Source organism: Candoia aspera, chromosome 8 (assembly GCF_035149785.1).
Source record: "Candoia aspera isolate rCanAsp1 chromosome 8, rCanAsp1.hap2, whole genome shotgun sequence".
Classification (NCBI taxonomy): Eukaryota; Metazoa; Chordata; class Lepidosauria; order Squamata; family Boidae; genus Candoia; species Candoia aspera.
This window is the reverse complement of record NC_086160.1, coordinates 65,918,451-65,946,108: the sequence shown is the minus strand read 5'-3', so window position 1 is coordinate 65,946,108 and position 27,658 is coordinate 65,918,451. Positions and strand designations below refer to the sequence as shown.

At 39.0% G+C, this 27,658-nt stretch overlaps 1 protein-coding gene across 1 annotated transcript; it reads left to right on the top strand.

Annotated features, from left to right (window-relative positions):
- Positions 1–26,378, top strand: CDS1 (CDP-diacylglycerol synthase 1). Its single transcript, XM_063309906.1, has 13 exons — positions 1–569; positions 10,012–10,139; positions 10,615–10,711; positions 11,455–11,552; positions 12,049–12,188; positions 14,113–14,171; positions 15,338–15,420; positions 17,309–17,396; positions 19,232–19,300; positions 20,907–21,059; positions 21,964–22,083; positions 22,757–22,860; positions 25,970–26,378. The coding sequence occupies exons 1-13, from the start codon at positions 507–509 to the stop codon at positions 26,097–26,099; spliced, it is 1,332 nt and encodes a 443-aa protein (XP_063165976.1). The 5' UTR covers positions 1–506; the 3' UTR covers positions 26,100–26,378.
- The last annotated feature ends 1,280 nt before the right edge of the window (positions 26,379–27,658 follow it).

Below are 27,658 nucleotides of genomic sequence, written 5' to 3'. Positions count from 1 at the left end.
GGGGTGTTAGGTCGATTCTTCTTCTTCTTCGTCTTTTTTTAATTCTTTCCCTTCCCTGTGGGAAGCAGCCAATCTTCCCCTTTCCACGAAGGATTAGCAAAAAAAACACACCTCTTGCGGACCTTTTTTCTGAATGAGGGTTTTCCGCCAATTTGAGGGGCCCTCCAACTGTGATGTGAAGAACTGAGAGACCTCCAGGACGCCTTCTGAAATGCCGTCTCTTGAGGCTTAGTCTGCGGAGGGGTGGCTGGGGGGAGAGACTTCCAGACTCGCTCTGTTCTTTTGCAGGGGAGAAGTGATTTCAGGTGCTCTGTTTTGTAGAGAGGAAATAGGATTTTTCACTGCTGACAGGTTTCTTCCTAGATGGCCCCCGGGATATAAAATGGACTAGAGGCCTAACCTTCGGAATAAGATCTGTCATAGCTCAGCTGTAAGACAGGGTTGCCACCCTGCACATCTTCCTATTGCTTCCTTGTGCCCTTGCTGCTGCGTTACTGTCTTCCGAAATGTCGGAGCTAAGGAGGCGAGGAGCTGGGGGAGACCACGAAGCAGAAAGTGTTGGTGACAAGGTAAGTCTGAATGAGCCTCCAGGGCCTTCTACCTGCTTCCAGGTATGCAGCCCGAGAGACTGTGGGAGTTCTCAGTTTCTCAGCCAGATTCACAGCCCCACTTCCATTGCTTGTAATGTGCTTCCCCTCATTTTTGAAGGAGAGACTGATGCAGGTTTTTTTCTGCCCTCTCTCTCCTCTTTTGGTCAATTACAGCATCACCTTTCAAGATATGCTGGAGTAATCTATTTGGGGGGGGGTGTTCCATGCCTTCCCTCGTAGGAAGTTTTTGTCTGTCCTTCTGCATTTGATGGATTTTATTGAAGTGATTGTTTGATAATATCAGAGTCACTGTTTTTCATTTTCTCTTATCACTTAACTATAAAATGGGAATTGGTTAAGCTTAAAAATGTGGCAGTTCTGCTTTTCCCAGTTCTGTGGTAAGAGGCCATTTCCTCTCTACTTGCAGTCTGCACTCTATGTAGGAGGCTGCTTGTAAATCACTCCTCCCCTTGTTCAAGGTATTTGCTGGCTTGTAGGATATAAACAGCTTATTACTTTATGGACTTTGTATAGCTGAAAGAAGGAAAACAGATACTGCATTTACTATATATCAGTATACACATATTCTGTGTTACTGGCACTCAGTTCACGGTCTAACATGACTGGAAACAATATTTTAAGAGTCTTACAGTGATTTTAAAACACCTAAGAACATTTTGCATTGAATTTTGTGACTATTTGGGAGGATGGATTGGCATATTTTCTAAGGCCACTCCTTACATTTGAGTAGACATGTTTTTAAAAACAGCACCATATGCTTTCACAATTATGTATAGCTCTTAAAAAGAAAAAAAAAGCTAGCACTACATAAAATAAAGTAGCTGCATCAATGAAATTATAGTTATAATAAGATTTTAAATATGTTTAAGTAGTATATATACTCTACCAAACAGCATGCATTCTTCTGATATAATTCGGATTAGAAATGGAAATAGATGAATCCATTATTCTTTGATAAGTTAATTACTACTAGGTATAAAAAGTAATGGAGGATGGAGAGATCCTGTGCTGCTTTTTAATATGAACTAGGATCTATAAATACATTATTTGATATGCTGTTTTTCCACTAATTATTTGATAGATTTTTTGTTGCTATTGATGTATTTGATGATCATAGCTTGATAGATGCACCTTAAGAAATAGGGGATCTGCATTTAAATTTTCTAACTTCAGGAAGGCTTTCTGTGTTCAAGTTTTGGTGATAAAAGGATTTTGAGGTAAGATGCAGCATCCATATGCAAGTCTGTTTCTTACCAACACTAAGTACAGTTAAACCTTTGAATTGTTTCACTTCTGGCTGCAGGTAGAATGCAAATGATCAGTATTCATAGTGCTATGTTCCTCTATAGCCATTGGAATGACACTAGCATCATTCTGAACCTTATTGCTGGGGAGTGGATAGTTTTGTCTCAATGCCACAACTACTGTCCCATAATAAAATCTAACACTAATGGTTTGCTACCTTTTTTTTTTGTACACTGCTTTAGAGGTCTGTTGTCAAGTTATAGGATATTTAAGTATACTTTAAATTGCTGTGCTTACAGAAGTATATCTGAAAGGGGCTGGTCTACTGTTCTCCCTGCTGTGTTAAGTTGTATTGTATAGATTTATTTTTTAAATGGATGAGTAATCAAATCTCCCCTATTTCAACTATTCTTCAGCTGTTATCACTGACAAAGCCTCTTGGACCATGATATTCTGAAAATGTAATCTAGTACTATCACAAGTATATCTTTAGTCAGGTTGTGAAATCAGAGAAGTTTATGGTGAAGTTCTGGTAACAAGCTTCCAAAGCCTCACCGAGCTACTGAAGTAGGCTTGTGGATACAAATGGATATAAAACTGTAGGATGGATTGTATTCATGCATCCAGAGACTTGCCATGTTTATGTTAAAATCAGTTCCACTGATAAACCATCATAAAACAGCCTGGTCTAGATAAACAAGCTAGATTTTATTTAATTTTACCATCTACTGTGAACTAGGTGAGATCTATAGAGCCCTTACGTTTCTTCTTCCAGTTACAGTACATCCCCTCGTAAAGGTTGCCCTGCGTATTCCCCCAACCTTTATGAATGGCTTTTTAGTTTGGATTGTGGTGCTGATTTGTGGAGTGGAGATATTTGAGAAACTCTAGCACACATACGTTTGAGATAGTGTACATAAAAGAACTTTCCACACTTGCATCTAACTATGGTACCTTGGCAAGGTCATCTCTGTTACTTTCCTTCATCTTTTCCTCAGCCCCAGAGTCAGACAGGCTTAAATTGTCTTAGCTTGTGATAAAGTAAAGTTTTCCCCCTTAAACTGACAGTGACCAGTGGCATTTGCAAGTTGTGTAAAAATCTGATGCACTTTTTAACCCATTTTATTGGTGGCAAATTCAAGTGACCGTAGCAAGTGAGTTCAGTTGGATAAATCTTGATGGTTTGAGGCTGATATGGTTATGCTCCTGTCCTTTTGGTCTCCAGGCAACCTCCTTTGTGCCATTGTTTATGTTTTCAGTATAGAGGAGATAGAAAAAAGCAGCAGTGGAAGTTTTTGCTTCTGTAAAAACACTTTTGTTTTACACAGTCAGGTTATCAGTCTGTAAGGCAAACTTGTAGACTTGCGCATAAATATAGAGCCATGCTGTCCTACTTTACTTCACACTCAGTCATGGTTCCAGAGAGGGAAGAGGCTTTGGACAATGTTGAAATTGCACAACAGTGAAATGATAGTAAAATAGCTTTGCTTAATCCTGGAACTAGAGGAAGTCAGCTTTTTTGTGCCTTGCACATTCATAGGACTGTGATTGTGCTTATGTGATTCAGCTTCCTTCATGATCCCAATCACTTCTCAGTGCTTAGCTTTTATCTGTCAAGAAGAGAAAGGGTTTAGAAGCTCAGAGATACCAAACTTCAGATGCTAAAGCCCATCCCACTTCATTACTGTCATGATTGGTGGATGTTTTCCTCTGTCTGGGAATGTTAAAAAGGGGGAAGGACAGCAAAGTCAGAGAGGTAAATTAATAGCTTTGCTTAATGCTGCAGATGCATAATCAGAACAATACCATTCAGCTACAAGGGAACAGAGATAATTGAGACAGGATAGGGATTGACAATGGAGAGAGCAAATTTCATGTTCGTTACCTTGTTGTGGTGCTGGAGCTTGAGCACCTCAATGATGCCATGAGCTAAACCGTGAAGGGCCACCCAAGACAGGAAGGTCATGACAGAGAGGTCAGACTAAATGCGATCCCTGGGGAAGGTAATGGCAACCCACCCCAGTATTCTTGCCGTGAAAACTAAATGGATCAGTACAACCAGAGATATGTCGGTATACCATTGGAAGATGAGACTCCCAGGTCGGAAGATGGTCAAAGTGCTACTGGGGAGGAACAGAGGATGAGTTCAACTAGCCCCAGACGTGATGATGCAGCTGGCTCAAAGCCGAAAGGACGGTTAGCGGCCGACGGTGCTGGTGGTGAACGGCGAATCCGATGTTCTAAGGATCAACACACCATTGGAACCTGGAATGTAAGAATGCAAATTGGATGTGGTTATTAGTGAGCTGTCAAGATTAAAAGCGTCAGTGAACTGAAATGGACTGGAATGGGCCACTTCACATCAAATGACCACCAGATCTACTACTGTGGACAAGAGGACCACAGAAGAAATGGAGTAGCCTTCATAATTAATAGTCAAGTGGCTAAAGCAGTGCTTGGATACAATCCAGAAAACGATAGAATGATCTCAATTTGAATTCAGGGCAAGCCATCTAACATCACAGTGATCCAAATATACGCCCCAACCACAGATGCTGAAGAAGCTGAAGTAGATCAGTTCTATGAGGATCTGCAGCACCTACTGGACAACACGCCTAAAAGAGATGTTATTTTCATCATGGGAGACTGGAATGCTAAGGTGGGCAGTCAAATGACACCTGGAATTACAGGTAAGCATGGCCTGGGAGAACAAAATGAAGCAGGACATAGGCTGATAGAATTTTGCCAAGACAACTCACTCTGCATAACAAACACTCTCTTCCAACAACCTAAGAGACGGCTTTATACGTGGACTTCACCGGATGGACAACACCGAAATCAGATTGACTACATCCTTTGCAGCCAAAGGTGGCGGACATCTATACAGTCGGTAAAAACAAGACCTGGAGCTGACTGTAGTTCCGATCACGAACTTCTTCTTGCACAATTTAGGATCAGACTAAAGAGATTAGGGAAGACCCACAGATCAGCTAGATATGAGCTCACGAATATTCTTAAGGAATATGCAGTGGAGGTGAAGAATAGATTTAAGGGACTGGACTTAGTAGATAGGGTCCCGGAAAAACTCTGGACAGAAGTTCGCAACATTGTTCAGGAGGCGGCAACAAAATACATCCCAAAGAAAGAGAAAACCAAGAAGGCAAAATGGCTGTCTGCTGAGACACTAGAAGTAGCCCAAGAAAGAAGGAAAGCAAAAGGCAACAGTGATAGGGGGAGATATGCCCAATTACATGCAAAATTCCAGAGGTTAGCCAGAAGAGATAAGGAATTATTTTTAAACAAGCAATGTGCGGAAGTGGAAGACGACAATAGAATAGGAAGGACAAGAGACCTCTTCCAGAAAATTAGAAACATCTGAGGTGAATTCCAGGCCAAAATGGGTATGATCAAAAACAAAGATGGCAAGGACCTAACAGAAGAAGAAGAGATCAAGAAAAGATGGCAAGAATATACAGAAGATCTGTATAGGAAGGATAACAATATCGGGGATAGCTTTGACGGTGTGGTCAGTGAGCTAGAGCCAGACATCCTGAAAAGTGAGGTTGAATGGGCCGTAAGAAGCATCGCTAATAACAAGGCAGCAGGAGACGACGGCATCCCAGCTGAACTGTTCAAAATCTTGCAAGATGATGCTGTCAAGGTAATGCATGCTATATGCCAGCAGATCTGGAAAACACAAGAATGGCCATCAGACTGGAAAAAATCAACTTATATCCCCATACCAAAAAAGGGGAACACTAAAGAATGTTCAAACTATCGAACAGTGGCACTCATTTCACATGCCAGTAAGGTAAGGCTCAAGATCCTGTATACTCTCACCCTACCTATTCAACTTGTATGCAGAACACATCATGCGACATGCTGGGCTTGAGGAATCCAAGGCTGGAGTTAAAATCGCTGGAAGAAACATTAACAATCTCAGATATGCAGATGATGCCACTTTGATGGCTGAAAGTGAAGAGGAACTGAGGAGCCTTATGATGAAGGTGAAAGAAGAAAGTGCAAAAGCTGGCTTGCAGCTAAATCTCAAAAAAAACCAAGATTATGGCAACCAGCGTGATTGATAACTGGCAAATAGAGGGAGAAAATGTAGAAGCAGTGAAAGACTTTGTATTCCTAGGTGCAAAGATTACTGCAGATGCTGACTGCAGTCAGGAAATCAGAAGACGCTTAATCCTTGGGAGAAGAGCAATGACAAATCTCGATAAAATAGTTAAGAGCAGAGACATCACACTGACAACAAAGGCCGGCATAGTTAAAGCAATGGTGTTCCCCGTAGTAACATATGGCTGCGAGAGCTGGACCATAAGGAAGGCTGAGAGAAGGAAGATCGATGCTTTTGAACTGTGGTGTTGGAGGAAAATTCTGAGAGTGCCTTGGACTGCAAGAAGATCAAACCAGTCCATCCTCCAGGAAATCAAGCCAGACTGCTCACTTGAGGGAATGATATTAAAGGCAAAACTGAAATACTTTGACCACATCATGAGAAGACAGGACACCCTGGAGAAGATGCTGATGCTAGGGAGAGTGGAAGGCAAAAGGAAGAGGGGCCGACCAAGGGCAAGGTGGATGGATGATATTCTGGAAGTGACGGACTCGTCCCTGGGGGAGCTGGGGGTGTTGATGACCGACAGGAATCTCTGGTGTGGGCTGGTCCATGAAGTCATGAAGAGTCGGAAGCGACTAAACGAGTAAACAATATAGTTTATTGCCATCTGAGGGATAAGTGGATGACACTAACTAAATAGTGGGGAAAGGCCCTCCATGCTGGTGTCATGTTTGTCTGCAAATCTAGATTTTACTTTAATTCACCTGCGTAAAAGTCCAACCCATTGTACTTCAGTGAACAGCTGTATTTCTTTCTGCTAGAATGAATCAGTGTTCATATTATCTTGGGCAACTTTAAAACAACATGACTTAATAGTGGCATTCAGTTATGTCTGTCACCTATTGTTTAAGATTTTGTGGTTTTTTTGTTATTATGGCATAACACTGTTGTTTCACTTGGAGCTCTACTCCAACCCTCATTTGGAATAAATATACTAGTGAGACTGGGACAGTAAAATCAAGGGAATGAGATGCTCCCATAATGTTAGTCAGCACAAATGAAAGGATATACATGATCCTTGTTTACCCACTTCCATGGTTACCTTTCTGTCTCTTCCAAGATGCCCACAACTGTACTCCTTTTGCTGGAAAGTGACACTGATGAGTTCATTGCATCTCTTTATTTCATGCAAGGAAACCACTAGTGTAATGCATCTAGTCAGACATCCTTTTCAGTGATATACGTCTAGTGAGTGTTCCTTGGCTGCTCTGAAGTAGTAGGACAACGTTCAGATTTTCCTATCTCCATTTATCTTGTGCTCTTAACTATTTCTCAAATGCTGTTCATAGAATTAATCATATTAATCCTGTAAGTTATGATGAAATAATGGTTACAAATATATAAAAATCTACAAAATGTTTTTAAAACATTGTTAAAGCATTTTTATTTTTATATTTCATTTCTCTACTGAAGTTTGCTGTGAATCTTAGTTGACAAATCTTTTTGAAAACATGTGTGATAAATGTTGTCTACTAAGTATAAACTACTTTTGTTTCCTGTCTGTTTTCTTTTATAACATACTTCTAAGACTATAGTGATTTGTCTCATTGGAAGTGTAAGATTTGGGGGAAACTTGCCTTCTGAGTTTCCCCGTTTCAGGGTCTTTGTAGTAATGATTGCTAGAATGCAAAAGGATTGTAATATTGTGCTCTGATTGTTGCTCCAAAGACCCAGAGTTTGTGCAGAGTGAAATTAATTTTCCTTTACCCTTAGAGTATAAATGATACAATTCACTTACCAATGGTTTTGTCCAGGGGGCCCTGTTTCTTTTTTAAAGTTACATATTCTTTTTAAAATTATATGCTACCCAGAGTTTTTTTGGAATCAGACAACCTTGAAGTCCAAGAAAAAAATAATAAGGAATGCAGATACCCTTTTTTTTTCCAAAACCCAAACAACATTTTTTATTATTCAACACAATCATTTCTAAAACAACTTTTTTTTTAGTGCTATTTAATATTTTATTATGGTTCAGTTTGAAGCAACTCCTGGCTGTTTACAAAAGTTAAGATCATTTGTTGTTAGAGACAGTGTAATTCCTTACAACGTAATGTTGCCAATAACATTTTTAAAAAAGAAATCTGTTCTGATAAGGAGCATTGGAAGAGTATGAATTTGGATATAAACTTTAGTACATATGTTATAAAAGTGGGATTATGTAAATATTGCTAAATATATCATTTTAGCATAGCAACTATTAAAGTGCAGTGAAATGGTAGTATATTTTTCCCAGAGTGGAATTTTTGCAATACTTCGCAAAGAAAGTCTCCATGCAAGTAGAAACCCTGGCTTATGAGGTATATAGATCTCAAAAAGAAAACATATCAATCAGAGCCGAATTATGTATTATACATAAGTACAACAGAATAATGAAATAGCATCTCTTTCCTTACTTTCCTTCAAGTTAAGGAAATCTTCTGGAATTTCAGGATAACAACTTTAGTACAACTGTCCTAACAGCCAGGAACCACGCTGAGACAAGGAATAGGTCTCTAGTACTTTATTACTGCTACATTAGACCGAAAATCCTAACAAACTGAAGAAGCGTGGGAAAAACCCAGACAGATAAACCCCAAAGGTTAAGGCGGGTCTGATCTGTGTCTCTTTGAATGGCTGCTCAACTCCTCAGTACTACGCATGCCTTTTCCCCCCTGGATAGGGGCCCCCTCCTGCTCCCCATCAGTACTCATGACAACAACACTCTTATTCGTTGTTGATACACCATGTGACTTATTCTTTGCATGCAAACTTCGCTACAACTATTCTGAAGAAATTAATAGATTCAATTTAACAAACCATGCCAATTTATTTTCATGGCCTTTTGTTGTTGACTAAAACAGTACCTGAGGCAGATGATCAGTTTTGATACGTGTGATAGTTTTAAATGTGGGCATTTAATTTCTAAAATGGTAATTTAGGAAAGCTTTTACAGAGTAAACAAGTTAAACAGTTTTATTTCATTATGCCTTTGGCTCAAGCTGAACAAAAGGGCCATGTTGTCTTTTTGTTTGGTTTGATTCTTTTCAATAGGATTTTTACTGCATTGTTTGTTTGTTTTAATTATATTGCTGCTGTTTTATTTGTCACTGCCCACAATCCATTGGGAGTGGTGCACCTTAGAAATATCACTGAATGAAGAAATAAATAAAAGAGCAATAGTTGTTTGTTAGAACTTATGAATATGCTACAGTTGCAACCTAAAGTTTACTGTTACAGACTTCTTTCAGCTGCTTAATTGAAAGAAGCATTTATGCATTTGGAAATCAGCATAGATGTGTGAAGCCCTAAAAACAGGCCTTGAGAGAATATTTTAAAGTTGTCCAACTAGGTATACATAGGCTTTTCTTACTATTCTTATAGTATTAAAATGGCACAGGTTATTTCTGTTTCTAAAGTTTTATCATCTTACTGACCCCCACAGTAATGCTTACAACTGTTATGTTGATGGCGTCAAAGAAAAATCCCAGCTTCCAGAAAGCCTAATTCTGTGGGCTGTTAAAATTTTATACTGAAACTTTTAAAATTAAAATTAAAAGCAGCTGCTATTAATGCTGTTTAATATTTGTAGCATCTTATTTCATACTTTATGTTTCAGCATTGGTTTCACATTAATGGGACATCCACTTTAACTTTTGAAGGCTATATGGTCAGATTTATTCATATCATAAAAAAGATAGCAAGATAGAACAATGGAGTTTATTTGCATCCAGAAATAACCCTACTTACTCATTACACATTTTTATGTGATCCAGTTTGAAGCAACTCCTGGCTGTTTACAAAAGCTAAGACTGTTTGTTGTTAGAGACAATGTAATTCAGTCTGCAAATGAAAAAAAAAAGCACTATATATCTCTTGACACATTTTTAAATAGTTTAGAGATCTAACTGCTTCTTTTATGTCTTTTTGGGTAAAGCATCTGTGTTGGAGTATACTTGTAGTTTTATTTCAATTGTTCAGTTGAAATTCTGGTATGTTTGTGCTTAGATTCCTAAATATTGTGTTTCCATATTGTGCTTTCTGTTTTAGGATATAGATGGAGATGAAAAATTTGGAGAACTGGATCTCAGAAATGATACAGAAGTTCCTGAAGTTGTCCCAGCAACAGACAGCACTCCAGAAATTTTTAAAAAGGCCCTTTCTGGCTTATCTTCCAGGTATGAGGGACAAATGCACTTGGACTGGTATTACTGTAAACTTAATATTTGTAATAGACTGTATGCAAGTTAAAGTTTGCTTTTGTTGCTTAGAAGGATCTTCAGCAACCATTTAAATGGAAGTGGGCATTTCAATAAAGTTCAAACCACTCTTTTACATACAAATGTTGATTCAGTTCAAAATTTCTAGTGTACTGTACTTTTATTGTATACTTCACGTGGGTATCTTACTAACAGAACAATGACTTGAATCCTGTGGAGATTTACTTAGAAGTAAGATCACAGAATACATGTAGACCCTATTTCTGATAAATGTATATGGTCGGTATGGTATTCTCATTTGGAAAATGAATTTGTTTTTAAGAAATTCCTTTATTCAACAACTTTCATTGTTTATAATGTTACTGATTAATCTGAACATTTTCTTTAGTTATAAGGGTTTGTAAAAGCAACTTGTGTATTTTGCTTTTTCCAGATGGAAGAACTGGTGGATTCGTGGAATTTTAACTTTAGCAATGATTTCAGGTTTCTCCCTCATTATATACATGGGATCATTTATGCTGATGCTGCTTGTAAGTTTTGCACTTCAACATTTCGTGTAATTCTAGGTGGAAATGTAAAAGTCACAATCCAATGATTGATTGCTACACTTACCTAGTTATAGCAGGAATGAATGAAGATGTTCATGCAGAATGTGAGGTGCCTTGAGATGTTGCAATAAATGGAGAATTTTCAGAATTCCTGTGGTTTTGTTGGAATAATATGTATCCCTGTTTACAGCAGCACAGTGACAAAACAGTATCATTCAGTTAAGACAAACTGTCAGTTGTCCAAACTCTAGGCATGGCAGCATATGAATATGTTATCTTTTATTTATCTTTTATTTGATTTATTTGATTTATATTACTGCCCCTCTCCCCCAATGGGGGAGTCTGGGCGGTTTACAATAAAAAGGATAGTAAAAACATCTAAGCCTCAGTCACAATTTAAAAATATAAACAAGATAATAAATATAAAATCCAAGAGGAGATGGAATCCCAATCAATAGGGGGTGCTATGGCACCAGCCATCCCCAAGTGGAGCTGTTACCCTCCTCGTCCCAAGCAAGGCGGCAGAACCAGGTCTTCAATTTCTTCCGGAAGACCGGGAGCGAGGAAACCCGTCTCAACTCTGGGGGCATGGTATTCCAAAGGGCGGGCGCCGCTGCAGAGAAGGCTTGCCTCCTGGACCCCACCAGATGCAATACTTTTAATACTTTTCATGCTTCTAGAAAACTCTGTATTAGAACTTCTGTGACCCTTTCCCATCATTTCAGGTCTTAACCATACAAGTAAAGTGCTTTCATGAAATCATCACTATAGGTTACAGAGTTTATCGATCTTATGATCTACCGTGGTTTAGAACATTAAGCTGGTAAGTAACAAGTGGATTTTTTTTTTACTTTAGCTCTCATTCCAGACTTCCTATATTCCATTTTATCATTGTTACTTTCTAATAAAAGTACCAACCTAGGATTTAATGATTCTCCTTCCAACCACTGGCTTTGTGGTGCTTCCATTCTAAATGCATTTAAACTGAACTCCATTGAGTCCCCTCAACAGTGGGATCAAATCAACTTAATTGCATTAATGAAATTTTCCAATTATAGATACTGATCAAAGAAATAACACAAATTTAAATAATTGTATTCTTCCATAGGGCAAAATATCTTTATTTTAGACAAGCCTCCATCAGTTGTACAGTTTGTTTTTAAGTATCAGGATGTTGATATTTTTCTGGATTAAATGGAGTGAATGTTTTGATCCTGTCATTTTAAGTTCAGAGATGTAATACTATAAAATAAAATAAAATGTAATAAACTTAGTAGCCCATTTTTCACAAAGTGACTTATCTATAATGTATGTTGCAGGTATTTCTTGTTGTGTGTGAACTATTTCTTTTATGGTGAGACAGTAGCAGATTACTTTGCCACTTTTGTTCAGAGACGAGAACAACTTCAATTCCTAATCCGCTACCACCGATTTATATCGTTTACACTTTATCTGGCAGGTAACAGTAAAGCTTGTCACTAGACATTGTATTTTGTTTGCTTCTGTGTAGCCTGTTGAATCTTCTAATTCTGGTGTTCCATTCTTCTTTAAAATACAAAAAATTATCCTTACGTATGGCCTTAATAAATTTATTAAGGGGGTGGAGAGCATTCATAGTGATGTCTTGCAAAGTGAGGTGATGTAAACGAAGACTCAGTACAGTTGCATTGGGTGTTTTCCCAGGCCATTTCTGCATGCGTGTGCACATAAGACTGTTTTGCTGGCAGTCCCAGCAGAATTTTGTCAACACGTGCTGAGAATTTGGAAGACCTTTTGCAACAGTTGCACAAAGCTTTCTGGAGAATGTGAATTTCTCAGTGCTTTGAGGAGAAACACTTTGTTTGCACCAACATGCTTTGTGAAACATGCTTTGAATGCTTGGCATAGCTCCATAGCCCATGAAGTTAAAAAGAGCAGAATGTAAACTATACATTCAAGAGTTACAGTGAATATTGTAGACTTACTCATAATCATTTTGTTACTCTTTCTGTCATCTGTTCTTAATGAATGTTTACACTATAGGTTAGCTTTGATATTGGAGCATGGATCAGAAAAGGCAATCTTGGTTCAGTCCTGAGAGCATGCATTTAGCAGCAACATTGTAGTAGTAATAGAAGTAACTCTAATTGTTATTTCTATTGTGTATTTTATATGGTTCTTGAAGAATAAAACTCTCAGAGTAACATGTCAGGATAACTTTTCTGTGAGGTCTCTTCAGTTTCCCCTCAGTTTAATTTCATGCTGTGTTTAAGTAGCAAGAGCAGAAAGACATTTCTCTTCATATTCATGTGAACTTAAGCAAAATTCTCGTAGTGAATGCTGACCATGCATTGTTAAAGCTGGTGTCTGATACATGATACATCCAATATAGATATAGATTAACATTACTTGCTTGCAGTCTGCTAGTCTGAAAATGTCCAGGTATGCTCCCAGTGCTTGTTTTTTGCTGGCATTATTTCTAAGAATACTTGACTAAATTGATATTAGTGTCATTGTACAGTATAAGACATTTACATTCTCAAGCAAGAATAAATTCTCTGGATCACATAACAGGCAGATTTATGTTGCATATTTTCAAATATCTAGAATATGTATTTTTCCCTTGTAACTGTAATGTGTATTAGTAGATACAGAGATTCTAGGGCATTTTTGAAGGTAGATTACATATGGTAGATTACTTTCATGTGCCTTTGCCTTCCAAACCTGCATGGAGTTCGTATCATCAAGCTGTATGTTAATTTGCAAGGTTTTATTAATAGATAAGGAAGAATGAATATTACATTGAATTTGCATTTTTAATAAGGGCCAAGGTTATAGTTTCAAAAAGATAGCTGATAGTTCATTAATTAACTGACTAGCTAGGACTTCTATTTAAAAAATTTTTTGGCAGGAACAGTCCAGTTTTTCAGATGCTATTTGAATTATTCATCAACTTGATATGCCACTGTGTTTTAAAGAATTCCTTGAATCAGAATACAATAGTTACACATGCAGATATAAATTAAGTAACAGAACTTGAGAAATGGGATCTTTGCTCACAGTTTTCATGGTGCAAATCATGCTGTTTACCTTAAACTGTGTAGTGTGTAAACTGATTTAATAGATGTCTGAAGGGGGAAGGGACTGGGGTGGTGGTAAATGATACCACATGCATCATGATAAAAATGACACACATACATATTTCTTGTGTGTCATGATAGAAGTAACAAAGTGTTGCATGTATATATTTACTTATTAGAGGATCATGAGACAGCAATGTGGCTTCTATCAGTACAAATGAACTAATAAAGGAACAGTCTTTTACTGATGAACTTGATAGAATTTATTCAGTATAATGAGAACAATGTTGCAAAACATACACCTGTCTTCCTTTCTTTGTATAGGATTTTGTATGTTTGTATTGAGCTTGGTGAAGAGACATTATCGGTTACAGTTTTACATGGTATGTATCAATCCTTGGGCAGCTTAATTGTTCTCAAAATAATCAATATTTTAAAACATGTTTTTGTTTTGGAATAGAAATGTTCATAAAATAATTTTAAACCCTCATGAACACAGGTCAAAACTATTCACCCTACCTTATTAATGCAACATTTAATTTGAATGTGGTTGGGGTACCTTTAGTAGTGAATAATCACAGATTCTTAAAATAGGAAGATTGTTTTAACATTGATTATGCAATAATTCTAAGATTATTATAGTGTTTTCAGTTCAGAGAAAGATTCCTATTTTCTATGGACTTCAGTCAGCAAGACTGACATTATTCTAAATATGTTCAGACTGAAAATTTAAATATGAAGTTGCCAGGCTTTTTGCATCATTCTGTTGTTGTATATTAATTCAAGAGTGCTCCTGGAATATCTCCTCATAGCACTGCTTTGTAGGGCAATTGAAGATTTATTTGCAACTGTCTCAGGCAGTAAAGACTCAAGTAAATCTTAAATGGTCGTTTAATATTGCAATGTCCAGTCCAAAGCTGTTTAGAGCTAGTATGACTTAATTGATGGCCATTAGACGTTAATCTAGGACTTTGAAAATTCCCTAAAAATAGAAATTGAAGGTTATCTGCTTAGATTGGAGAACACATACTTTTTTAGTATTCTTACTGGATCATCACATGTAATTAAGTAGTGGCAGAATGCAAGTGGAAACTAGTCTAAACCTTTTATGTTTGTTTGTCGATCAAGTATTAGTTATATTGAAATTGTTATTTCATTATACAAGCATTACTAGGGGCAGCACACTGAATTTATTGATAAGAAAGAACTTTTTATTTAGTATCTGTGAAGATCACATTTTAAGAGTTAGTCAATAATTTGTAGAACCTACTTACGATTTTGATGATTTTTCACAATTACATAGCATGATTTCAACATAATTGTATCATTAACATTTTGATGTTCCAATTCAAAATTGTTTATCCATCTACACACAGACTGGTCATTATGATTTTCTTTATATGCCATTCACATTAAGTTAATTTTTACATCTTTTAATTACCCAGTGGAAAATATAAATCTTGTAATATAAGTCTGTTCTCATAACTGTCTTGTCTTGTAAGGTTGTTTGCTTTTGTAACTAACTGTTGTGTTATTACACTATTACCAGTTCGCATGGACTCATGTCACTTTGCTGATCACTGTAACTCAATCTCATCTTGTCATCCAAAATCTGTTTGAAGGCATGATCTGGTAAGGGAACAATAATTCTTGCAAATCTGAGCATACAATTTATTCATATATATATTCTGTTTCTAAAGGGTGATTATCGTTATCATTTTTCAGTGATTTTTCATGGTTTTTAAGTGAGGCCTTCCTTATGTGTCAGCAAGAAAATATTGCTATAAAGGTTCGTAGTTAAATCCTTCATCCTCTGATTGACAAGAATTGGTCTTGAAAGGCATGGTAATCAAACTTTCAACTATTTTGAGAGGAAACTGAGCCCAACTTAGGGGGAAAAAAGTTACTGCCATCTTGATCCTAAATAAGCTTTTGTGGAAGTCCTGTAAAAGCATAGCCTGGCTGCCTCAGCACAAGCCCTTCCTTTCCTTTGTGGTTCTTTCCCCCGGGGCTTTAAGGCAGCACGAGGAGCAGGGGCTCCACCTATAAGAGAAGACACCTTTGGCAGCTGAGCATTGGTGTGTGGGTGTCTGCTTTAGAAGGAGATTCTTGTCTTGTGGGAGAGCAAGAGTAGAAGAAGGTGCAGGCGAGAGAGGGGACCAGGTGCCGGGATAAGTGTATCAGCTGGCTTCGAAACAAGATTGGGCTTGAATTCCAACAGCAGCGGAATGCCTGAAAGGAAAAGTAGAGTCCGCTGAGACACTGACAGCTGTCATGAGTACTGATGGCGAGCAGGAGGGGGCCTCTATCCAGGGGGGAAAACGCATGCGTAGTACTGAGGAGTTGAGCAGCCATTCAAAGAGACACAGATCAGACCCGCCTTGACTTTTGGGGTTTATCTGTCTGGGTTTTCCCACGCTTCTTCAGTTTGTTAGGATTTTCGGTCTAATGTAGCAGTAATAAACACTAGAGACCTACTCCTCGTCTCAGCGTGATTCCTGACTGTTAGGACATCAGCCTATAGCCAGCCAGCAGCTAGTAACACACTTTCCTTCCCCCACACTGCCAACTGAGGTATAGTATAAAGCAGTGTTTCTCAACCATGGCAACTTTAAGACGTGTGGACTTCAACTCATTGAAGTCCACACATCTTAAAGTTGCCATGGTTGAGAAACACTGGTGTAAAGTGTACGCATTGGCAGCAGTTTAGAAAAGCAAACGACAATGTTGAGCTGATAGTAGCAGAATGCCAGGTAGCAACAGAAGCCAGCTAACTCCAGTGTAGCTAAATGGTGTCTAAAGATATACCTACAGCTCAGGCAAGCATACTTTTAAGACAGAGGAGAGAACTGTGAATGGGATTCTTTAGGATTTAGGTATATAATATATATAGGAATGGACGCATAGATAAATAGTAAAGGTTTAGTGCTGACAGTTAAATGGCAAGTTAAGAAGTAAATAAGTATAATAAAGTTTATGAGCCAGTTTTGTATAATAAAGCCTGCCTGGAAACACAGGGAAGATAATACTACACTCTTGTAGTCTGGTGCTCTGCATCTTTTTCCAAAGAAGCCCTCACAAATCCCACCAATATAGTAGCAGAGCTTGCTTTCAAAACAATGATGTTTGAAGTACAATATTGGTTTGTTGAAGAGTCATGAATGAATACATCTTAGCAACCATGTATTTTACAGAATCATTCTCCCTAATTCAAATGGCTGTTTGAAGACCAGTAGTTTCACTGGTTTGGGCTACCATTATTCCTTACATGAACCAAAGCAACATTTTGATTCCTACCTCATTTTCTTGTTCAGCTGCTCATAAAGTAAAATGAGAACGAGATCCCCTTTGGCAAAAAGGCAGTGACAAAGACTCCCTTGAGTTGAGCTCAGTTCTTGGTAACTTAATGGACACCAGTGTTGCTGAGATTTAAATTACAGACTAAGACATTATGGTAATCATAATGTCTGTTTTTGGAGTTTAAATTGTTTAACTTTTTTTTTTCCTCCTTGCTGTTCAGGTTTCTTGTTCCAATCTCAAGTGTCATTTGCAATGATATTGCTGCTTATATATTTGGATTCTTCTTTGGCAGAACTCCATTAATTAAGGTAAATTAATAAAAATATATATTTTGAAATATGCACATTGGTCACAAGGCAATTCAGAGAGAATTATTAAATACCTCCAATACTCCAATACAATAAGTCCGTGTAAGAACCATCTCTGGTTTTGAGAAATAGTTTGTGATTTGAGAAATGTCTCTTGTTAAGCTTTTTTTAGAAATCTGTCAGAGGATTGGAAAGAGACATAAACAGTGTTTTTCTGACAATGAAAATGTTTTTATTTTTACAGTGCAAATAAAATATATAATTTGTGCTTGTATTTCTAACATGCCATAGTCTTAGATTAACAATCTAATATACAGTACATTTTTATACAGAACCTCTTACAGTTCCTTAACTGTTTCAGTCTCTTTCTGCTTTTTTCCTGCAACTTCAGTCCTTGTTCCTTGATACATGTATGGAATCTCCTGTAGAGACATGGGGCCGATACCAGTCGGTGTTGATTGGGAATGAGAGATCCCGCCCTCTGTCCCTACTCTGTGGGGTGCCACAGGGCTCGGTGTTCTCTCCACTCCTGTTTAACATCTACGTGAAACTTCTGGGGGAGATCATCTGTCACCATGGGGTGATGTATCATGAGTATGCTGATGATACTCAGTTGTACCTCTCTGCCCCTGGTGAACTAAGTGATGCTGTTGATGTCCTGTCCCAGTGCCTGGAAGCTGTGGGGGTCTGGATGGGGAACAACAGGCTTCAACTGAGCCCTGGCAAGGCTGAGTGGCTTTGAGTTTTAGGACCTTCCAGTTCTGGGACTTTACCATCACTGGTACTGGATGGGGTTGCAGTGCCCCAAACAGACTCGGTGCACGATCTGGGGGTCCTCCTGGACTCATGACTCCTGCTTGAGCAGGTGGCAGTCATGGCCAGGAGGGCCTTTGCTCAACTTTGTGTTATGAACCAGTTGTGCCTGTTCCTGGATTGTGAGGCCCTACTCATAATTACGCCCTGCTTATCTCCTGACTGGACTATTGTAACACACTCTACATGGGGCTGCTCTTGAAAAGTATCCAGAAGCTTCAGCTGGTGCAAAATGCAATGGCACAGGCAGTATGGGTGTTCCTAGAAGGACACGTGTTACACCTCTGCTCTGTGAGCTGCATTGGTTGCTGGTTTGCTTCTGGGTGCAATTCAAGGTGCTGGTTTTTACCTTTAAAGTCCTACATGGCATGGGGCCAGGTTATCTGAGGGACTGCCTTTCCCCGATTACTTCAACCCATCCCATCAGGTCCAGCAGGAGAGGCATGCTGTGGGTCCTGTCTGCTAAGAGGTTCCATCTGACGGGACCCAGGAGGTGAGCCTTGTCTGCTGTGGCACCTGCCCTCTGGAACATCATCCCCCCTGAGGTGAGGTTAGGCTCAGCCCTTATGGCCTTTTGGAAAGCCCTCAAAATGTGGTTTTTATATCAGGCCTGGGGATTCCCCTGACAGCAGAGAGCCTGTGTGTTGGTTGCACCACGTATGACATCTAATGTAACCCTCTCATAATCTGTTTTACTTATTAAAGGTTTTTTAACACGTAGATATGTGGATATTCCAAGCTACAGAAAAACAGATACAATTATACTGAAAAGGTCACTCAGTGTAAAAACTGAGCATTCTAATTTGTTTTATAGCTATTACATGCTGCTGAAAAATAGTTGCAGCTTTCACTGAATAAGTGACCTTTTTAGTATAATTGTACCTGAGTTTTCCTGTTGCTTGGAAGGAACTTAGAAAAAAGTAAATAAGTCAACATTTTCTAGAATAGTATGTTTGCAAGGACAGGAAAAGGGTCTTGTGTCACTTGATGCTTTTAATGTCTTAATTTCTCTCTTTGATTAGCTCTCTCCCAAAAAGACCTGGGAAGGCTTCATTGGTGGCTTCTTTACCACAGTTGTGTTTGGATTTATTGTAAGTGGATGTGGTCTCTTCTCTCATTAAGGTTGTGTGCTGGAGTTGCAACTAGCATGGACTAGAATTGCTGCTAATCTCTAGCCTTTAAGCATTAAGCAATAAGTTAAAACTTAATGCCGTACTCTCTTATTGAGGTATATGCCTGGCAGATTAACACTGCTGAGCTGCTGAGCTTGCCGATCAGAAGGTTGGCAGTTCGAATCCGTGTGACGGGGTGAGCTCCCGTTGTTAGTCCCAGCTCCTGCCAACCTAGCAGTTCGAAAACATGCAAATGTGAGTAGATCAATAGGTACCGCTTCGGTGGGCAGCTAACGGCGTTCCGTTTAGTCATGCCGGCCACACGACCACGGAAGTGTCTACGGACAAACGCCGGCTCTTCGGCTTTGAAACGGAGATGAGCACCGCCCCCTAGAGTCGGACACGACTGGACTTAATGTCAAGGGAAACCTTTACCTTTACCTAAGTACAATGGTTGGTTATTAGCATACTGTGTAAGTACACCATCTGTAATAACCATAATAAAAACCACTCCTGAAACTAAGAGAAGTAACCCAAATTCAGTGGAACAATATGTACACTCATTTATTTGAATTATTTATAGACTGTTTTTAGGGCAGAGCTGTCACATCACTACTGAGAATATAAATAAACTACGTTATGATAAACTGCTATATAATGTAACTATTAGAAGTTTCATCAAGATTAGTAAAACTTCTAAGAGACTCAAAACCCAGCACTACAGGGACACTTCAAAGAAAAGCAGGCTGGAACATAGTAAAGGCCTTCAAGTAATCTTAAAAATATTAAGAACCTCATGTCGTTCGAAGCAGTTTTATAGCCAGCGTTGAGTGAGCTTTATCTTTTTGTCAGCCACCCTAATTACTTTTACTGATAGGCATCAAATCAGAAAGCAAAAACTGATCTTAAATACATGGTTGGGATCATTACTTACAGTATATACTGCTTTGCAACAATAATGTTATTCAATAGTAATATAATTCAATATAATTTATAGTTGGATGATATTATGTCCTCATCTTGACAGATCTTTAATATTGCTTTTGATATTACCAAATGGAGTTCTGCATAAATAGAGATACAATAGAACAGCTGGTTTTGAGTAATAAACTGAATAAATCAGGTCTTCTTGCTGTTCCTGGAGTGGTTCATGGAATAAAATTTATTTTGTCCTAATTGGCTCAAAGGACAGTGTGAGGAAGTAGGTGATTTCCCTTGGTTGCATGATTTCTGGACATTCTACCTGATGCACATCCTAAAAAGACAGTTACCGTTAAGAATTGTGTTCTGACTTCGAAATAGATAAGGCCTGTCCTTTGACTACACACTAGCACTCAATGTTGCAAATGCATGGGCATTTTTTGGTGGGGGGGTTGGTAATAAGTAAAAGATATCAAGGGTAACAAGTTTAGCTAGCCAGCCAAGCTATTTCTCTCCCTCCCAAGCCTTCTTTCCAGTCACCATTTACCTAATTTCAGAGGACATAAAGGCTTGGAGGACGACTGGAGAAACTCGTAATTATACCCCAACCCCCATGAAAAGCCCTTAGTCAGAAACATCTTACGGATGCCCGTTGTCTTTTCAGGTTGCTTACCTTCTGGCACAATACCAGTATTTTGTATGTCCTGTTGAATACAATAGTGAAACTAACAGGTTTGTCACAGAATGTGAACCATCGGAACTTTTCCAACTGAAGAGGTACTCCTTACCACCATTGCTTCAAGTTATTCTGGGAAAGGTAAGTAAAACTAAATCCTTAAAGAAAAGCTGGATCTTAATCATTCAGAAATTTGGGTACAGAAAGGGCTAAAGTATTTAAAATGCTCAGCTCTTCTTCCTGTTAGCACTTAGAGCAAACAAAATAACAATGCTAGGAACAAGCATTTCACCCCATTTCCCACAGGTACAAGAATATATGACAAAGACAATTACTGTTAAGTTTTTCTTTTATGACACTCCTCTACCATTTGTAGAAGGTTGGGACCTCATTTGACCCACCATAGCAGAATAGGCAGAAAGAAAGCTCCATTTTGCACATTAAAGGACTTTGGTGGGAAGATATGAAACAGACCTATCCAGTTGATTGTCCTCTGGGTCTAAGAAGGAATTCACCACTACCTCTGAGAACTTTCTTGCAGCTGGAATGCCCAATTATGTGGCTTTCATTTAAAGAACAAGACTATGATTCTGGTTCAGTTTAGTATAATGTTTGAGACCCTGATTGTATACATCTCTCTTCTGCTGGATAGAGCCTCAGTTACTTTGCTAGCTTCCATGAAAGTTCCTTCTTACCTGTTCATTTGAATTTGGTGATGCTGATGGGGGAAAACTAGCAGTTCAGCAATGCGGTTTGGGTGAAATCTTCTCACTGCTTCTGGCCTAAGCTAAAAGAGGACTCATTTTTACCCTCTTCATAACAGGAAAAGGGGTAAATTCCTGTATCTGGCAAGGAACCGATGATATATCTCCACCTTTTCCTCCAACTTTTCCTATTGATGCCAGGGTTATTTCCTGTTTGCTCAATTAAGTTGCTTCAAAGCTTTTAATCCTTTAATGTGTTAAATTTATGGCTATAATTTTCTCTGTGTTATATTAATGTCAAATAAATGCTAATAAAAGCTATTTATTATGACTTATTGCAGGCAAGTGTGAATATGTACCCATTCCAGATGCACAGCATTGCTTTGTCAACATTTGCATCTTTAATTGGGCCATTTGGAGGTTTTTTTGCTAGTGGGTTCAAAAGAGCTTTCAAAATCAAGGTGAGTACATAACCTAGTGTGGCTTTTTATAAGTACACATTTGAAAAAAGAATTGTTTCCCAGTTACTAAAGAACATGCTTTTCAATTAATATTAATTGACTACTACAGTGATAATCAACTTTTAACTCAATGGGTTAAAAGACAGCTACAGGGAACCTGCATAATGTAATAGACTAACTGGGGGGAAGGGACGTCTGTTATTCACAAATGTCTGTTCAGTACAAAAGCATGCAAACATAGCAATTTATGTCACTGGGTAATGAGATCATTATGCAAATGAAGTCACTTGTATCAATTTATGCCATCTGTGTGATGGCATCATTATGCAAATGGCATAAATTGATACAAAACAATGTAATTTGCATAATATCATTATGCAAATAACGTGAATCAATTCAAAATAATGTGATTTGCATAATATCATCATCATGCAAATGGTCAAATTGATACAGAATTGTGTAATTTGCAAAATGACATCATCACACACATTTTGCAAATTATATCCATTGGAATTCCGTGCATTGTCCATTACGCTGAGATCTGCTAAATCAGAGTTTCGCTGTGATAACATTCAATCAGTTGACAATCCTAGTAAAGTCCTAACTGTAGATACTGTGCCATATTTCATGTGCCATGAAATGCTTAATATAGGGATATCCTTTTCTCTCTAAGGATTTTGCTGATACTATTCCTGGCCATGGTGGAATAATGGATCGTTTTGATTGTCAATACCTGATGGCTACTTTTGTACATGTCTATATTACCAGTTTCATAAGGTATGTTTCTGTAAGGTGTCATTTTGGAGTTAATTGGAAAAGATACCCCCAGATGCTTTTATATCAGCCTTGTCTCAAATGGTGGAGCTGTGCCAAATTGGCGCTTGAATGAATAAGCCAATTAACCATCGCCCTTGGACTCCAAAATGGATGGGGCAAACTGCAACAAGAAGACTGCATACGGTTCCCCAGCAACCCATTTCTACAGCCAAGTCCCTAGAATGGGGTGCTGAACCTCAAGTCAAATGGCCAGGTTTTGGTGGGAGGCCTCTGAGAAGCAAACTTTTTCTCATCTATAACTCCAACTCCAGAAACCCTGAAAAACAACCTAAAATTAGGTAGGTGAATTTCAGCCATTTTGCCACCAAAAACTGGCAGCATGATTGGGAATAGAAGTGGTTTCCTTCCAGAGACCCACAATTCCCATTCCCATCCTCAAAGTCAGCACCCTGATTGCTTACTGGAATCCTAATACTGCCACGTTGCCCCACTGCTGTGGGAGCTGCACTGGTTCCCAGTGTTTCTGAGTGCAGTTCAGGGTGCTGTTTGTTTGTTTGTTTTAAATTATCCCACCTTTATTATTTTTATAAAAAACTCAAGGTGGGGAACATACCTAATACTCCTTCATCCTCCTGTTTTCCCCACAACAACAACCCTGTGAGGTGGGTTGGGCTGAGAGAGAGGGACTGGCCCAAAAGTCACCCAGCCGGCTTTCATGCCTAAGGCGGGACTAGAACTCTCAGTCTCCTGGTTTCTAGCCTGGTGACTTAACTATTAGGCCAAACTGGCTCTCATCTTAATCATCATAATCATCATAAATAGCTGTTTGCTATTTATAACATCCTATCTAGCTTGGGACCTGGGTGTCTTAGAGACTGCCCTACCCAGCCAGCTTCTGCCTGCCCAATCTGGATAACCAGAGATCCCTTCATATTGTGGGGTGTAGTGAGAGAGGATGCAATGGTACGTATTCTGTGGGGGTTCCCTAGGCCTTTGGGAACTGATTGTGTGGATAACACTTTTTATTGTTCTGTTTTATATCATATATTAATTTTGTTGTTTATATGTTTTAGACTTGTATACTAGCTACAGTCCCTCAGGACTGAAGACAATAAGTTTTATAAGTAAATAAATAAAACCATTCAAACAGAAAAAAGAATCGGCCCTGCCAGTTGTTCTCATCCCCTCAAAATGTTCTCACTCTCTGCTCTTAATATAGTTACCCTGAACAATTGGGCTAAAATAAAAATGTATCACAAAAATCAGTCTCCTTAGAGGAATAGAATATACCTGGCTTTGAGGCTGTTTAATTTTAAGTCTAGATTTGCAATTGTATAAAATCACAAGATTTGCTAAAGAAAAATAATTCTTTCTGCAAAAGATGCTGTGTCAGACTTATAAACAGGGAAGACCCAGTAGCCTTTGCCTATGAAATGCTATCTAAGAAAGGCACACCCACAAAAGAGAGGATGCATTGTTTTTGAGTTCAGCAACAGGCTAAAAATAGAAGGAATAGATATGGGTAGCAGTGCAAGCAATTTCTTCATTTCATAGAACTTTGCATTACCTCCATGGCAAGGAATAAGAAGAGTTACCAGGGTACAGAATTGGAATCACTGTCACCTGTCTTGAACAATATGTAAAATATTTAGCAAAAGTCCTGGGTTCCGCTTATTGTCTTCCTTGTCATCTGAAATCATTATTCCAATGGTGTTTGAAACAGGAAAGCAAGGCAGAGATGAGCTAGGGATTCATCTGAGCAGAAATGAGAACTTCAGAGCTCTGATGGCAGAGCAGGCAGCATTGCTTACATCCCCTCATGCAGAATCTGTGTTAGTGCTTGGTCAGTCATGCAAGAGAAGTCAGCTGTTTATGCTTTATGTGGCAAATTCTCTATTATCTAATAGGGAATTGCCTGGCAGCTACTAATAATAGGAAAGTAGGCTTGCTATTGTTGGAGGAAGCACTTTGTGTTCCTGGAGAGCAGGGTCCAACCTAAGCAAGGATTGCAGAAGCTAGTTTTGTAATCTAAATAGAAAGGCTTATTTACAGGAAGTCCATGCAGTAAGCAGAAAAGCCAAATGCTTAGCTAGTTCTCTCTTACCAAGATATTCAAGAGGAGGGAGCTCCCATGGGTGCATGCCTAGAGAACAAAGGCAGGCAGGCAGGCAGGAACCCTGAGATTAGCAATCACATAGAGTTACAGATGGAATGGAGAAGGAGATTCTTAACTTATTGTTCCCCCACTGCCCCCTGTGGCCAGTAGGTTATGAAGTGCTTAGAGACAGTACATTGGAAATCCCATCTTCAGCAATGATGATCAGTTGAAAGTATTGTTACTCAGCTGGTTTGCTTCTGTCCCTCGTAAAAGCGTTTTCGTGGTTATTTTGCTTCCAGTGCACACGGTGTTTTGGAAAGACATTAAAATGAAAAGTATTGAATGAAAAGCCCCAGCCACCTCACGTCTTGACTATTGCAATGCAGTCTATATGGGGCTGCTCTCGAAGACTACCTGGAAGCTTCAGCTGGTCCAGAATGCAGCTGTGCAAGCAGAGGGCATTTAATACCACTGCTCCCCAGGCTCCACTGCTTGCCAGTTTGCTTCTGGGTGCAATTCAAGGTTCTGGTTGTTACTTATAAGGCTCTACCTGGCATAGGGCCAACTACTTGAGGGATTGCCTATCTCTTCTAGTATCTGCCTGGCCGCTTTGATCCAATGGGTTGCTGCGCTCTGAGTTCCTTCAGTTAAACAGTGCTGTCTGTCGGATTCCAGAAGCACAGCTTCTCTGTTGCAGCACCTGCCCTCTGGAGTGAGCCCCCCCCCCCCCCAAGATCCTACTGGCAGTTTGGAGGGCTTGGAAGACCTGGCGTTTCACCAGGCCTTTGGCAAGGAAGGGGGTGGATCCTTCTGAGGAGTGGGTGTGTTTTGTTGGTGCCTGGTTTTGCCATCTCTGGTTTTTGGGTTTCTTCTTTTATTGCTGTATTGTTTTTATGTTTTTTTGTCAACTGCCCGGAGTTATTGGGAATTGAGTAGTACACAAATTGAATTAAACGAACAGAAAAGTGATACTGCAGTTTGAAATTTTGTCTTCTTAAATGTAATTACCAGAGGCCCTAATCCCAGCAAACTACTGAAACAGCTGTTGGTACTCCAGCCAGAGGAGCAATTAAACATTTATAAAACTTTGAAATCCCACCTCATTGAGAAAGGCTTTCTTCAACCATCACTGAGGGGATAGGAGGAGACTACAAAGTGAAGCGCAGCTGGGAATGCAGTTCTGCTTCTGGGAGCAGGTGTGTTGGAATGAGGCCAGACCGTGTGTCCAAAGATGCGGCTGCTTACGGAGGATACTGTGAACACCCAGGATGCCGTGCAAGGTTTTCTTTTTAACAACTGCATGTTTTTGCAATAATTTATATTCTTGGGTTAATGGAATGAGACTTCTTGCTTTGGTCTTAACTATTCTGTTCTGAGCAATGATGCACATACTCCTAGAAAATAAAAATTAAAGAAACAATTGGGGTGTGCAGTTTATAGAAAGACCCCTCCGTTAGTGCAATGATATTTAATATTAATGCCACCAGCTCAGCGAATGGCATTCCCAAGTACTGTGTTGGTATCTCAGTTTTAGTTAATAATATGACTAAGTAATAACCAAATGGCAATAAAAGCTGTTTTGCTATATTGCTTCCCCCTGCCCCCACCCCCAAAAAGCAGGGAAATGGGAAAATTTGTATCCGTTTTGGGTTCCTCAGGTTGATTGTATTTGTAATGAATAACAACAACAACCCTGGGTATGTATTAGGAAAGATGGGTCAAGTGGAACTGTGCAGGCTCTTACGGTATCTCTTTTGCGGGAGTGGAACGGTGGTTGGATACTCCTTGAAAGAATCACAGGGATCCATTTAGAGTGCAGTTACAGGAGTGGTGGACTGCTTTTCCCCAAGCAAGTTCCATTCAGGGTTTTTGGGCTCCAAGAAACGTGCTCATCTGTGCCTCGACATGTTAGATTTAATTGCTCTGTCTCTTTTATGGTAAGTGCAATAGAAGTGCTCTCTCAGCAGTTAGAATATTTTCAGGAGTAACAGATGCTGGCTCCAGTGTGGTTTTCTACTTCTGTGGGATGATTGGTGTTTCCATCGTCTTAATCTTGAAGGTCCTGGCCATTGACATTTAAGTCTTCAAGTGCAAGTCACCTGGCTCTGGTGGAAGAGCAACAGTGAGATGTGCTCAATTTTATCCAAACTTTTCTTGAGGTTTGTATAAACTGTCACATTTTAATGAGTTCTTTAGTTTCTTCCGTTCTTCTGCATGATTTCTTTTATCATGTCATAATCCAAAAACCTTATTTTAAATTCAAATAATAAGTGGAAAGCACACGAAAGCCAAAAATATGGTATGAATGTGACTGACTAAATAGGATTTAAGGCATTACAGCTGCAGTCTTTACAGACTTCTTTTGCTGTGCAAATGAAGGGAGCAGCACAAAGGCACAGTTCATTTAACTGGGTTGTGCAAGATGACTTCTAGAGGATTGTTCCCTACAAATTTAATTTGAATATTTTCTTTGCAGCGAGCATCCAAGACTACTTATTTTTGTAGGATTTTAAGGCAACCAGTTTAACCTGGTTTTTGTCCTGCTTGGCTTATAATTTTAAAGCATTATCAATCTTTGTCTTCCAAAATAATGAAGCCTGTATGTGATTTCAAGCATATATTTTCAACCACAATAGTAGGATTACTGTGTACAAGGCTGACATTCACTTGATTCAGACTGATTTGATCAGTTGAAACTGC